This window comes from Gossypium hirsutum, chromosome D08 (assembly GCF_007990345.1).
Source record: "Gossypium hirsutum isolate 1008001.06 chromosome D08, Gossypium_hirsutum_v2.1, whole genome shotgun sequence".
NCBI lineage: Eukaryota > Viridiplantae > Streptophyta > Magnoliopsida > Malvales > Malvaceae > Gossypium > Gossypium hirsutum.
In genome coordinates, this window is record NC_053444.1 from 730,524 (window position 1) to 745,626 (window position 15,103).

Below are 15,103 nucleotides of genomic sequence, written 5' to 3' on the forward strand. Positions count from 1 at the left end.
GACACGAAAAAAAAGTAATTTTTTTTACTGTTGGGTGCCGGCTATTGACAGGCCAGCACCCAAATTTTTTTTTCTTTTTTTTCTTTTTCGTATATCAGTATTATACAATTTTTTTTAAAAAAATACATGGGTTCCGGCCATTGACAGGCCAAAACTCAAAAAATAATTTTTTTAAGTCTGACACAATGATTAGCCAATCATTAGTGCAAAAAAAGAGTGGATACTATTCATTTTAAGTTATTTTGGTGATTGTTTTTGAACTTGGGTTATTTTTATAAATATAATTTATTTTTGGGTTAGTTTGGTAAAACACCCGTACAAATATTATGTGTGGATTTTTTTTAATTAAGAGTTTTAAAATAATGGTGTTTTAGGGTGGAATATCACAATTTGTTTTTTTGATTAATTTTATATAAAATATTAAAAGAAAAAGAAAAGCATCATCTAATAATATAAAAAAATATTTAGTCATTTCATTGAAATTCAGTTTAAATATATATAATTATAATTTTATTACCACTAAGAAAGCAACTCCTTAAACCCCGCCCGGCATCATACCCATGTTCTTTTGGTCGGACCGAATTCAAGATGGCAAACTTTTGGTTATATTCTATTAAAGGTCCCTATATTATGTACTCTTTTGTAAATTTAGTTTTTTTATTATAATTTGATTGTTTTTCCGTACTTATCGAAATGTGTATTTTCAGTATTGAAGCTAGCTTCTTTTGGTTAATTTCACCAAAATTTTTGATGAGCTCTTTTTCTCTTCTTATCATTTTTTTGGTTAATACTCACGTACACGATAGGGACATACTTACATCACACATGCACACATTATGTTAAAAAAGAGAGCTGTCCAAATAAAGGACTACCACTTGCACCTTTGGAGGTTCGAACTCGAGTGAGTTCTTAATTACGCAGCATATATATCAGTATTTTGTATACTATTAGACAAATATTATACATTTTTCTTTTTTTTTATCCTTTTTAAACATGCAAATAACCAATTATATATATTACATCATCACATATTTAAAAAACTAATTTGATGGAATTTTTGGAAAACAAAAATATACATTTCGAAGAGAATAAAAAAATCAAATTATAATAGAGAAATTAAATCTATAAAAAAATTATTTAAGGACTATTTGTACAATATGGAACTTCTTTTGCATGTGGGATGATGAAGTCAATATTTTTCTCTACAAGTGGAGAAGCCTGTTGGTATATACCAAATACACATTATGATAAATTAAAAAATTTTGGCATCACTAAGCAAGCCGACCTTAGCTCAGTTGGTAGAGCGGAGGACTGTAGTGGCAATCATGGCTATCCTTAGGTCGCTGGTTCGAATCCGGCAGGTCGGAATTTTTTTATTTTTTATTTTAACTTTTTAGGTTACAATTTGGTAGCCAAAATTGATTTCAGTGTTTAATTTAGTAGTTAAATTTTTCAATTTGATACACGATTTCCTATTCCTACTATTTGTATTTGGCTTCAATTTCAATATTCAATTTGGTACCTAATTTTTTCTCCTAACTAAATATCTTTACAATTTGGTACTTAAATTTGATTATCACCTAAGTTTTTTCAATTTGGTACTCAAATTCTTTTTCAAGCAGTTGCATTTGAATTGAATATTCAATTTGATATTTTTAGTTTTCTTTTATCTGAACTAAATACATTTTTACTAAAACACGTTTAATAAATATTATTATTATTCATTGAGCCGTATAGAAATAATGCATTAAACCTTTTTTATTGAAAAAACCATGCCGCTAGTGATTGGCCATTTTGCCGGTCAACAAGTACCAAAAGCCAAAAACCCCTCCAAACGCACCAAGAGGTTCACTACAACCCAACTCTCTCCCTTAATTTATGCATTAGTATATATATACATACATACTGAAGTTGGCAACTGAGTTGAGCTGAGGTGATCCGACCCTCTCATCATCACATTCACTTTATTTAGGCTTCCTATTTTTTTTCTTTTTTCTTTTTTTTGTATAAGTCTCAAAGAAACTTAGACCCCTTCGTATTCTCCGCTCATACCCCAAATCCCCATACCCCTTCTGTAAGCTCTCTATCCCCTTTTTCTTCATCTTTGCTTGTGTGATCTGTTTTTCTGCTTTTGAAATCTGGGTTTTCTTCCATTTTTCTTGTTTGATCTTTTACAAACTTTGGGTGCTTTTTTTTTGGGGGAAAAAAGTTTGAAACTTGAAATCCAAAAGGAAATAAAAGAACAGACTTTTTTGATCTTTGGGGTTTGATTAATTGATCCATTTTCATTATTATCAGTCAATTTATTTATTTTTTTATGTTAGTGAAGGGTGAAGAAGTTTTTGTATTGATTCACTTATCATTCATTTTGTATTTATTTTGTCTGTGACTTGTTTGCCTATGGGGGTTGATGAAATTGTAGCCTTGTTTGATGAGTTTAAAGTCTGTTTTAACACGGATTTCGGCTAGGTGTTGGATACAAGCACATGTTTATGCATATAACCGCGCCCGAATATATGTTGGTTTGCTTATGATGCAATTCAGCTTCTTTATTGGTTGTAATTGTTCTATTATGTTGCTTGGGCTCGGGGACAAAACACATCGTTCGTGCCTCTTGGCATCTTGGAATGTTTATAGTTCTTCGAGATTTCGAAGCCCAATCATATACATAGCTTCTTAACCAACTGCTAAATGCCATTATGTTGCTTGTGATATTAAAAGTTTTAAGACTCTTAACAACATATCACAGTTGCTGATAAATGATCTTAATTCATTAGTCATTGTTTCACTACTTGGAGCCTGAATATTAGCTTATTATGTTGCTCGGGTCGGGTATAGAACACACTGTTCACACCTTTTGACATCTTGGAATAGTTATGATTCTTCGATATGTTGAAACACGATATTGTATAAGTCTATATGCCATTATGTTGCTTGTGATATTTTAAAGTAACAGCATATCTAAATTGCTGGTAAGTGATCTTAATTCATTAGCAATTGTCTCGTAATTTGGAGCATGAATATTAGCTCATCAGTCCCAGTTTTTCTTTTAATTATTGCTATTTGCTTAGCTTGTATGTATGTATGTATGTATGTATGTATGTATGTATGTATGTATGTGTATGCATGTATATCTATCTGTGTGTATGTATGTATGTGTTTGTGTGTGTTCATTAGTCATTGTCCAATAGTTTGCTTGCCTTGTATGTATATATACATTTGTATGTAAGTAGGTATGCATGCGTGCATGTATGTTTGTATATATACATATGTATGTATGCATATATGTTTGTATGTGTGTATTAGTATATGTATGTGTTTGTTAAATGCTTGTATATGTCAACCAATTGACAAACTGACCATTGTTATTTAGGTTCAACAGCAAAGATGGCAACTGTGCGGGTTACCTCCTCTAGTATCGTTCAAGCTTCAATCCCGAACCGATTCACGAGTGCCATTGTCAAGGCCCCGACTTCTCTTGGATCTTTTAAGAACATCTCCAAATCTTTTGGCTTGAAATGTTCCTCCAATCACAAAACATTAATGGCAGCTTATAAGATTAAGCTTGTAGGACCGAATGGTGAGGTGAGCGAGTTTCAAGCCCCTGACGATCAATACATTTTAGATGCAGCCGAGGAAGCAGGAGTTGAACTGCCATACTCTTGCCGAGCTGGAGCTTGCTCCACATGTGCCGGGAAGATTGTGTCGGGTTCAGTTGATCAATCGGACGGATCCTTCCTTGATGAAAAACAAATTGCCGATGGTTACGTGCTGACTTGCGTTTCGTACCCGACCTCAGATTGTGAGATCCACACTCACAAGGAAGCTGATCTTTACTAGGTATTTAATGGTTTGAAATCAGTAGAATCTATCTAAAAAACCCCAGAAATTTCATCTGAATTTGGTGGAAAATAAAGGGTAAATGACTAAATGTTTATCAGGGACAATTTGTTGCTTAATATGCTTAGTGTTTGCTCTAAAGTTTGTAGCTGAAATTAGGGTTTCAATAATATTTGTGGATTTGCCATAGAAAATATATACCAATATTGTCTTTTATGATCTAAATTGGTTTCAAAAACGAATCTTCAAAGTATCATTGCTCATGTTGTTAGTACACATGTTTTTAATTTGATTTATGCATTTTAAATATGCGGTATTTAAAAGCTGACATCTAACATTCACGGTAGAGAAATTATTTTATGATCCTTACTTTCATATCATCTATGGCATCTTTTTAATTATTTAATGATATTCTGTAATTAATTTATCCCAAATCTTGAATCCTAGATAGGTTTGACGTTCAAGGTTTAGAGTTTGAGGTTTGAGATTTTAAGTTTGAGTATGGGGTTTCAAATTTGGGATTCAAGGTAAAGAATTTATCAAAATCGTGTTAAAATACCATTAAATAATTGGAGGGATCATAGATGATATAATGATAAGGGTCCATAAAATAATTTCTCTTCAAGCTAATGATTAGAAGTATGTAATTGATATGGTGATAATTTGTGGATGTTTAGTATAATTAATTTAAAGTGTGTAGATTACACTATTAGGAAAAGGAAACTCAAATTTAAACATTAAAAATAAATTAATAAAAGGGGCGGACATAATTTTAAAAATGATATTATCAAAATATATATATATATAATCACGGAACCCTAAGAAAATAATTTTCATAAATATGAAAATTCGACCCACATAAACATAATTACGATTTTAACACTCCAAACGTTCCTTTTCTACCCAAAAGCTTAAATCCTAAAAAATAACAACAGATAATTCACCGCATATCTTAAAAATACTTATATTTAACACATATTAACATATATCCCAACATTTGTGTAGAATTACGATTTCCACATATTTAAAAAAATACTTGTATTCGACGCATATCGACACATATCCCAACATTCCCATATTAAAAAGGTGTACATTTTACAAAAAAGGTGAAGCTAAACTCAAATGGTTTTAAGAAAACAAACAATATCATAATTGGGTATTTAGGGTTTGATATTACACAGGGGCATCAATCAATCAATCATATGAAACAAGAAACGGAATGACCAAAGACATGAATGAATCGTACGAAAGCGTTGCTGAACCTGTATAACCTGGGTCCTTTTCCTTGAATTTTTCGGTCAATCCCTGAAAATTACAACAATCATCATAAATTCATAGTCCCATTTTTTAACCAATACCAAAATCTTCCATCAAACAACGGCAAACTATTTCCAATCCGATTTTATCATAAAAATCAATAATTTGAGCCTTACCAACTAGAATCCAAATAGATCTTAACTCAAACAAACCCAAATTTAAACAATCCGAACCCAACATGACCTAAACTTATGTTGCTCGGACTCTTTATTTTGGTTGAAGTACCCAGTTTAGACCCTTTGTTCGACATATGGATAAAAGAATATGACCTCCAAAGATCTTTCAAATGCATCAAAAATCTTACAAAAGTCTAACCATACCCATGTGAAATACGTATCTATATCCAATACACACACTTGTGTTCGAGTAATATAGACCTGAACAAATAACCTAAAATGATCTGAAATTAAACCTGAAATGACTAGAACTCAAAATACACCAAACCTATAATGACTCAACCTAAAAAAAAATTAAACCTCAAACCTGAAACACCCGAACATAAAATAATCTTCAACAAAATTGACCCTAACCAAAAAGACAAAAAATTTAAAACTATATTGACTCGAACCAAAATCAACCTAATTTGCCCTATTGACAAATCTAGTTAAACCCTATAAGTGTGGCAAAATCAGTCTTGATCACCAATCCGGTTTTCTTATCATTACTAATAATCAAGAATTTTCCAGATGAATTAAAAGAGTTTAAAAATAAAAAAATAAAAAAGGAGATGAAAAGGGAGTGAGTAATCTCTAACCTTGACGATCATCCCACATCTGCAAATCAAAATAGAAGATGAGAAAACAACATCAGTCAGATCGTAGATTATCACATTTCAAATCTTTGAAAGGTAAAAAAAGAAAAGGAAAATGAAGAGAAAAATGTTGCAAAGAAGAAGCCTTACTCAACAAAACTATCGAAATTTAGTCCATTATCATACTTGGAAATTAGAAGTTGAAGAACAGAAGGTGGAATTGCATATCCAAGACTGTATAAAGCATCCCTTAGTTCCATCAAATCAATTTTGCCACTCCTATCTCTATCAAATCTCTCAAATACAGCCTACAAATTTCGTATCCATGAACGTTAATCGAGTGACTAAAGATGATGTTAAATCGATGAATGCTATGTTGCTCGGACTGGAGCAGATTGGATGCAAGTATATTCCAACACGAGGATAATTATGTATTTGAAAAGTTCTTAAAAGATAATATCTTTGTATGTGTATGGAAAATCAGAGCAAATATTTAATCGCTTACCCGCCAATGACCAAGGCAGCTCCAGAGTGCAGCAAACTCCATGGGGCCTGAAATTGAAAATTTTTGCAACAATCATCTAATTGAGCTGTTTTCAAAGGAGAAGTTGAGAAAGCTAATGAGTGCCTAAGAGCAACTTAAAACATTTCTTATACTGATTATGTAGCATGACTTACGTGAAAATGATAAACGCTAAAGTGACGTCCGTTTCGTACAATTTTTTCTTATCAAACCTGAGCTTATGTATGATATCAACATTATATATATTTGTTTAAGTTAGGCTCAAATTACAAGTTCCGAATTCTGTTCAAGCTTTATCCATATTGTATATTTGGATAAACTAAACTGTTTAGATCCATCCGTATTATACAAAAAAAAAAAGGACTGAATTGAAATAGGCTGAGGCCCTAAATGTTTGAGTATATAATATATAAATAAAACCAATATATTATATAATTAAGGGTAAATTTAATTTTTGGTCCTGATCTTTACAATAAGGTTACTTCGGTACTTAAACTTACCAATTAGGTCTATTTTAGTCCTGAACTTGAATTTCATCAAGATTTGATGTTAATATTTGATGATGTTAGCATGACACAATCTCAAATTGTCATCATCAAAAGATCAAATTTAGTATCAAAATGGACTTAATTGCTAAATTGAAAAAAATACAGATACCAAAATTAAACTAGTCGCTAAGTTGGGAAGAAAATTATATACAATATATATATAACTGAAAAGGCAAATTTCAAAAGCTAAGAATCCAAAAAGTAAAAGAAAAGCAGCAAGTGGTGACCATTATTTAATTGAATGGGACCAGGAAATAAAAACAATGCTAAAATCCAAAAAAAAAAAAAAACCATTGGAATGCAATCATACTCAAATTTGAATCTGATAGCTTTGCATTTAAGCACAATAAAATAAACAAATAAATAAAATAGCACCATGGCAGTTCAATTCAATCAATGAGTTTTGTGGTAAACAGTGATTTTAAGACCATTAATTCTTTGATTCAAGTCTCAATTTATGCAGATAATTTCTTCAATTTTATGTTGAAAATAGTTAAAAAACAAAAAAACAAAAGAAATCAACTTACCAATTCTGAGTGAATCATAAGGATTCTTGAACAAGAACATAAGCAACCTTATAGTCCTAAGATTAAACCTCTGGTAACCTGAAGACAGTGCCTGCTGCAACTCATATTCATCGATGAATCCACTTCGATCCCTATCTACCATTTGAAACGCCCTTATAACATCTGGAGATGTTCCTGCTGGAAATCCGCCACCACTCGGCCCATAACTTGACGATGACGAAGGCGGCGGAGACGGCGTCGGGTACTGTCCGTAATAGCTCTGGTGCTGCTGATGCTGCTGCGGCGGCTGGTGGTGGTCGTCGTATGACTGTGGAGGCAGCTCCGGCGCCGATGGAGCCGTGGAATGAGATGAATAAGGCCTCGAAGTTGCCATTTGATTTCAAATTTCAAAAAAAAAAATTCAATTTCAAAGATCTTTGTGCAGAAAGTAGATTTTCAAGTTGGCGGTGCCTTATATTTATACCAAGGGCTAATTGCACAAGCTTCCTAAACTATGATTTAAATTTTAAATTGATTTTTAAATTTTAAATATTTTTAATTAAGTCCTTAAAGTATCAAGAGGTCATATCAAATTGGATTTATCTATGGGTATCTGATAAATTGAAAAAAAGAAAAAAAAAAAAGAAGGATGTTTGTGCAATTTTAAGTTGGCGGTGGCTTGTATTTATACTAAGGTTTAATTGCACAAACCTCCCTAATTTAAATTTTAAAATATTTTTAATTAAGTCCTTAAAGTATCAAATAAGGCCATTCTACTAGTTCAATTAAATATTAATTTGGATATATCTATTTTTGAAACATGCTCATTAAATTGTAAATATATGTATATTATTTGTATGATTAATTTTTATCTAAATTTTAAATATTTTAAGTCACTTCTTAAAAATATCAATATTGTATGAATAAGGCTTTTCTATTCAGGGGATAAACTAGGGGGCTGGTAGGGGTCCGGCCTCCTTAAAATGGAAAGTTTTCTATTTAGGCATTTTAAAATTTTTTAAGTTTTAAATTAGTAAAGGTAAAATTACACTTTGCCCCCTAAAAATATAAAAATTTGATTTAATCCTTTAAAAATTATAAAAAATATAAGCTATTAAAATGATGAAATTACATTTTTACTATTGTAAAAATTATAATTTAATTTCGGCCCCTAAAAGAAGTTTTTGGTTCCGCCTCTGTTTGTATTAATATCAAATTGAATCTGTTGTACATATATTTTTAAAATATTATTAAACTATAAATACTGAATATATACATTTCAATCATATGTTTAATTGGATCTAAAATGTTAAAAATAGATATCATTAAATTTTAAATGTATATATTTATAGCTCATCAAATTGAATGATATGATATTATTACTATTTTGAAAATTTAATTAAAAATATTTTTAAATTTGAGATAGACTTAAAATTTAGCTCATAATTGAAGTATCTATAATGAAATTAACCCTTTTAGTTAAGCAATAATAATGCAAAACAGATAAAATAATCTTAAAAGATAAACATAAAATATAGAGTGAAGAGGACACATAATTTACGTAAGCGTGTATGGTACTTGCTATTAGGCGGAGGCACTTAATTTCCATGTCTTCTAGAGTTTTCTTTCTTATTAATGTTGCCTTTTTATTAAAAAATTTCAAAAAATTAATTATTCTTTTAATGAATTAGTAAAATTATAATAAAGAGTTTAATTCCAACCTTAATTAGGTTTTAAATTATTGATATCGTTATTATTATAATAGCTTAAACACTTAAGTGATAATAATATTTCATTTTATAAATAATATAGACAAACTTAAAATATATTTGAGTTGATATTTTACAAATATGGACTAACTTGAGTAAAATTTTAAACCCGTATTTCAAACCAGACTGAACTTACGCAAATATAAAGTATTTAGACCCAACTCAAACCTAATATCGTGACTCAAGCCATGATTTCATGGCTAAAACCAGTGAAATTACCTCTAAATAAAAAAATATATATGAATATCAACAAGGTCATATAGATTCAACGTCTCAACTTAGATGATTTCATGCACAATCATTTTCCTACAAAACGGAAAAAAATCCCAATCACACAATCTTAAAAAACTAAGCAGTTAGGTTTTTTTTTTTAATAGATTAAAAGTTAACTATTTGTGGAGATTGCAAAGGAATTTTGATTAAATAAACATTCCATCTCACCAATTATATAATCCATATTCTAATATAAGCAAATCAATACGGCCGATACCGCCTGTTACTGTTGTCGTTGCTACCGTGCTTTCCCCTACTGCTTGAACTGCTACCGCTCTTGCCACCACCTCGATTACTACTTTGATGTATCGGCGGGCTTTGTAGTTGCGATCCCGGTTGTTGCCTGCAGCAATAGATTATCAAGGTTCAATCCTCAGGCAAGCAACCGAGTTACGACTATCGGGTTGTATCACAGCTGGTTATTAGATGATATACGAGACATCCGGCTTTGTATGGAAAGAACGGGGATACGGATTTTAAGAGGTATGAAATATTGGAATGGAAATAATGTGCTAAAAGTACCATCAGGCCATTGTAATAGGAGTTGGATTGTATTTTATCCATTTACTCAAAAGATAAGTAAATTAGTCCCTATATGTTAGATTAAAAAACAAACTAATCTTTTCTATTAAAAATTTCATCCATTTCTATTAAAAACTGGTGTAGCTGACGAAATAACTATACAGTTACACATAATATGCCATGCACATCTCATACCGACATACATAAACCAGTTTTTAATAGTAGAAATAGATGAAATTTTTAACAAAATAATCAGTTCACTTTTTTATCTAACATATGGAGACTAAATTATTCTTTTTTTAGAGAAGAATGGGCAAAATACAATTTGACTACTAGTGTAAGGGACTTCATGGTACTTTTACCAAATAAAGTTATTGAACTTACAGAACATATCCAACCCGGCCATCGGGTAAAAGCATCGGCATCATTGACATGCCAGTAGGTGTTGGTCCTCTTCCATAGATTACAGGCTGTAGGAGACAAATTAACACAAAAAGTTTTAACCATGTTCAAACAATCTAGTGAACTTTTGCCTCTTTTCCTCGAGCACCCCATTGGCACACGAGAAAGGAAGGAAAAAAGCAGTAAGGTTTTTCAAACTTAGAACCGAAGGCAAAACTGAAAACCCGAACAAACAAACAAATAAACAATCACCTGCAGAATATCAAGAAAAATGATGAAGATATGGATGGAAGCTGTTTAACACACGATCCTATACATGTACGGACAAGTATCTCACCTGTGGAAGGCCTGCAACACCGTATCCTGGACCTAGAGCACCATAGGCACCCCCAACGGGACCATACCCGACCTGAGGTGGATAACTAGGAAGAAAACCAGAATTCTGAGAACTTGAACCCCCTGAGGTCTTTTGATCAGTTTGTGGCTTTGCAAGAGAACACTCTACAACTTGTCCTGAAAAAACAGAATAATAATATTCGGAATTACATCCATTAAACAAAAACGTAAAATGGATAAGAACTCGATAATCACCATCCAATTCATATTTTTCTGAGCTCTTGAGTGCTTTCATGGCACAAGATCTCTCTGCAAAATGAACAAAACCAATTCTATTTCTCTCTTGTCCGGGTTTTGCGGGAGGCAGAACCACTTTAGTTATCTTTCCATGATGTTCAAATAGCTTCTTTAGCTGATCTTGTGTTACGTCCTTTGGCAAATTCTTCACATACACGGACTTTACCTACATAAGATAGGTTACCTTAGATTAACAAATCCAAAATATGATAAGGACGACATTGACGTTACAAACACGCGATATGCAAAAGAAAGTACGCATGTCAGCTTCAAAGGAAATGAAAAAGGAACAAAGTCCTCAAATGAGACAAGCATGAAATTTAAACTACCAAAAGAACCCCGCAAGAAGCTAGAAAGTGAAAGAGAGCAACTTAACTATACCTGAGAAGCAGCAGGAGAATCAGCATTCTTAGGATCAGCCCAGCTCACACTTGGAGCATTATCACCAAGCCTGAATTCCGGGCTCATCATCTTCTGCCTTGAATACTCGGCACATGCATTGTTATAATACTCAACAAAGGCAAAACCCCTGTTACTACTTGAGTTCTTCATATCCTGCAAGCACAAAAGCAAATTCACAATATGACATTACCACTAAACATCCCCTTAGAGATCACAAGTAACCAATAATCGGCAAAAATGCACAAGGTCATTAAACTAACCTTCACTAATTCCAAACCTGTAACTCCAAGACCAACCTCTGACACAACCTTCCTCAAGTCTTCCTCCCCCCAGTTTCTCGGAATATTACCAATAAACAACCGATGTTTTGATTGGGATGTAGAACATCTAATTTTTCTACCCTGAGAGAGAAAAATAGAAGCTACAAAGTTACTTAACAACCAAAGAAACAAGAACGCCGTTATCAGAAACAAATAGAACACGGAAGCAGGTACTCCCTATGAGATAATAGAAGACTTGTCACCTTAAATTCAGCATTATTTAGCTCATCAATGGCTTTAGACGCCAATTCTACACTTCTAAAGGTCACAAAAGCAAAGCCCTTGTTTTCACTTGTATCTTTACCTTTCATAATCCGAACCTATCATAATAATTACGATGTGTCAATGTTTATCTTGTGAAAAGAAAAATAGGGTAAAAGTATCATGCACAAAAATGGACAAATTAATCCCTGTACATTAAGCTAAAGAGCAAATTGGTCATTTCTAGTAAAAGTTTCATCCATTTATACTGTTACAACTGGCATGGCTGACGAAATAACTAAACAGTTACATGTAGTGTGCCATGTGTACCTTATGCTGACATACGAGGACCAGTTTTTAACCGTAAAAATGGATAAAATTTTTAACAAAAGGACTAGTTTGCTCTTTGATCTAATGTATAAAAACTATTTTGCCCATTTTTTGAGTAAGAGCAAAATTCAATCCTACTCTTAGCACAAGGGCTTCCAAGATACTTTTACCAAAGTTTCTCACTATAGCAAAAGAAAATACCTCAGTAACCTCTCCAACAGATTCACAAAAATCCTTCAAATCCTCTTGAGAAACATCATGTGGTATGCCTCCAATATATACTTCGGAACCATGAGGAGGACGAGCAAGAAGCTCGGCACGTTTCTTCTTTTCATCCTCACCTTCAGCATCATCATCCCCATTAGCATTTTCGACATCTTGATCTTCCTCTTCTATTTCTTCTTCCTCCTCCTCCTCCTCCTCTTCTTCTTCTTCCTCTTCTTCTTCTACCTCCACTTCTTCATACTCCACCTCTTCTTCCATAGTCTCCTCGGGATCGTTATCTTCTTCATCAAGATTGATCCTCTCATCAGATTCAGCAGGCTGTTCAGGCTCATTTGGTCCCTTTGGCCTCAGCATCTTATGTATCTATTTAAACAAGCTTGCAAGGCAATTCTGAAGAAGGCACAGAGGCCAGAAGAATTCAAGGGTAGAAGTACACACATATTGAAAGGAGGAAACAAAAATGATGGCCACAAGGATTTTCAGATATGTATCTCAATTGAAATCCGTGTCACGAGATAAAAAGATTCAAAGGGGTTGCAAGGTATAATTAAGCAGTCGATTTTAAAGAGAAAGGAAAAAAAAAAAAGAAATTTCCGAATGATAATTAAGAGGCTTATGTAGTTGGTGCAAGTTTTCAAGGAATATGAACTTGCTCAAAATCAGAACAATAGTCACAAGACTGCTGTCGAAAAAACAAACAAAAAAGAAAATATTGACATGTTTAAGCTTAAGCCAGCTTCATACGAAACGTAATGCAAACTTACAAAACAAAATTAAAATATATATAAATCAGGCATGACTTTAATGGAAAACGAAAATCAGGCATCATATATATAACCTAATGACCAAAAAGTAAAACCAGTCTCAAACTAAATACACAATCACTATACCCTGGTAATAACTTTACATATAATATAAGCACCAAGATTCTTACAGATACCGTAGTTCGTCCAGTAAAAGTACCATGGTGACTCTTGTATTAGGACTTAGATTGCATTTTTCCCCCAGTACTCAAAAAATTGGGCAAATTAATCTTTATACATTAGATCAAAGAGTAAATTAATCCTGTTAAAAATTCTATCCATGTATACGGTTAAAAACTGGTTACTATATGTCAGCATGAGTACACGGAAATACCACATGTCATTATATGATTATTCTGTCAGCCATTCCAGTTTCTAACAGTACAAAAGGATGAAATTTTTAACAGAAATGATCAATTTGCTCCTTAATCTAGCATATAGGGATCAATTTGTCCAATTTTTTGAGTAGAGGGGACAATATGCAATCTGACTCTTAGTACAAGAGCCTTAACTGTTCCGGATTGACCATCAATAAAACAAGTTTTATGATGGTTCAAAATCTCTCGAAATTATAGAGAGTGCACCCCAATCAACAAATTCAAGAAATTTAAGAATAAGGCCAATAAAACAACACAAAAGTTCTAACAATCTGTCTTTTGGTATACTAATTAAGGACTAAATTGCAAAGAATGTCATATCTTCCAAGCTACTTATTACATTTCTTAACAAATCTCAGCATATACATAGCCTCAACTAGGAAGCTTTTTTTTCTCTTTTTTTCCTCATGCCTAAAATAAACTCTTTGCTCCACTAAAAGTTCAAATTTGAAGTTAAAAAAATTTCAAAAACCCCATTGAAGTTCAACAAATACCCACTTCAAATCAGCTCTGAATTAAACGAAATGAGGGGGGGGAAGAAATTAAACCCAGTCTTTTTTCTCGAGAAACAAGCAGAAATTAGTACTATTTTAATTATGGGTTTTAAGAGAGAAAGAGAAAAATACCCGAGTTGGAGCTGTAGAGAAAGAATCTTAAGAAGCTTCGACAGCTAGGAGAGAAAGTGGCTAAGCTTTAAAGTGTAAAGGTTGGAAGTAATAAAAAGAAAAAAGGAACGCCTAGATTTTCTTTTCCTTATTTTCTCGGGAAATAAGCATAATATGGGTTGAAAGCTTGAATGTAGAAAAACAAACAAGCCCTAAAAAAGCTTTGATTGAAGAAAGGTTGTACTTATCTTTTAATAATCCATTTTTTTCACATTTTTTTTACAAACCATGAACAAATGAATTTGAAGCAGATCTTTATTGATTTTTTTTTTTTCGAAACCACCCACAGTTATAGGAAATTTTATTAAAGGCACTCAACTTTCTTGTCATTTAATAATATACCACTAATAATAATAAATATTAACTTATGGGTTTTCTGGTATAAATAGCAAAGAAGTCATTGTATTAAGAATCGGATTGCATTTTGTTCCTCTACTAAAAGAAGACAAATCTGTTCTTATATGTTAGATCAAGGAGCAAAATGATCCTTCTATCAAAAATTTTCCTTTTTACTGTTAAAAATTGGTCTTTCGTCAACATGAAATATATGTGGTACGCCACGTGTAACTATCTAATTACTCCGTTAATTACACCAATTTTTAATAGTAGAAATAGATGAAATTTTTAATAAAAATGATCAGTTTACTATTTAATCTAACGTACAATGATTAATTTACCTAATTTTCGAATAAAGAG

General features: G+C 32.3%; 3 protein-coding genes and 1 non-coding gene across 7 annotated transcripts; 2 read left to right on the forward strand and 2 right to left on the reverse strand.

Moving 5' to 3' along the window:
• Positions 1-1,280: 1,280 nt before the first annotated feature.
• Positions 1,281-1,367, forward strand: TRNAY-GUA (transfer RNA tyrosine (anticodon GUA)). Its single transcript is given in 2 exon segments — positions 1,281-1,317; positions 1,332-1,367. It is a non-coding gene; the product is annotated as a tRNA-Tyr (tRNA).
• A 371-nt stretch (positions 1,368-1,738) lies between these two features.
• Positions 1,739-4,065, forward strand: LOC107932487 (ferredoxin, root R-B2). Of its 2 annotated transcripts, none has more exons than XM_016864503.2 (2): positions 1,739-2,074; positions 3,374-4,065. In XM_016864503.2, exon 2 carries the CDS (start codon positions 3,388-3,390, stop codon positions 3,838-3,840), a length of 453 nt encoding a protein of 150 aa, XP_016719992.1. In that variant the 5' UTR covers positions 1,739-2,074; positions 3,374-3,387; the 3' UTR covers positions 3,841-4,065. The 2 variants fall into 2 exon arrangements, with proteins under 2 accessions (XP_016719992.1, XP_016719993.1); XM_016864504.2 differs by having other exon boundaries at positions 1,752-2,074; positions 3,383-4,065.
• A 761-nt stretch (positions 4,066-4,826) lies between these two features.
• LOC107932486 (probable calcium-binding protein CML48) lies at positions 4,827-7,935 on the reverse strand. The gene is made up of 5 exons (XM_016864502.2): positions 7,507-7,935; positions 6,414-6,460; positions 6,059-6,216; positions 5,912-5,930; positions 4,827-5,145 (listed from the first exon to the last, which is right to left on the reverse strand). Exons 1-5 carry the CDS (start codon positions 7,877-7,879, stop codon positions 5,035-5,037), a joined length of 708 nt encoding a protein of 235 aa, XP_016719991.1. The 5' UTR covers positions 7,880-7,935; the 3' UTR covers positions 4,827-5,034.
• A 1,579-nt stretch (positions 7,936-9,514) lies between these two features.
• Positions 9,515-14,662, reverse strand: LOC107932507 (heterogeneous nuclear ribonucleoprotein Q). Of its 3 annotated transcripts, none has more exons than XM_016864528.2 (9): positions 14,369-14,662; positions 12,539-12,952; positions 12,010-12,126; positions 11,747-11,887; positions 11,466-11,639; positions 11,043-11,250; positions 10,789-10,964; positions 10,434-10,519; positions 9,515-9,870 (listed from the first exon to the last, which is right to left on the reverse strand). In XM_016864528.2, exons 2-9 carry the CDS (start codon positions 12,914-12,916, stop codon positions 9,729-9,731), a joined length of 1,422 nt encoding a protein of 473 aa, XP_016720017.1. In that variant the 5' UTR covers positions 12,917-12,952; positions 14,369-14,662; the 3' UTR covers positions 9,515-9,728. The 3 variants fall into 3 exon arrangements, with proteins under 3 accessions (XP_016720017.1, XP_016720015.1, XP_016720016.1); XM_016864526.2 differs by having other exon boundaries at positions 12,539-13,241; XM_016864527.2 differs by having other exon boundaries at positions 12,539-13,244.
• Between the last annotated feature and the right edge of the window lie 441 nt (positions 14,663-15,103).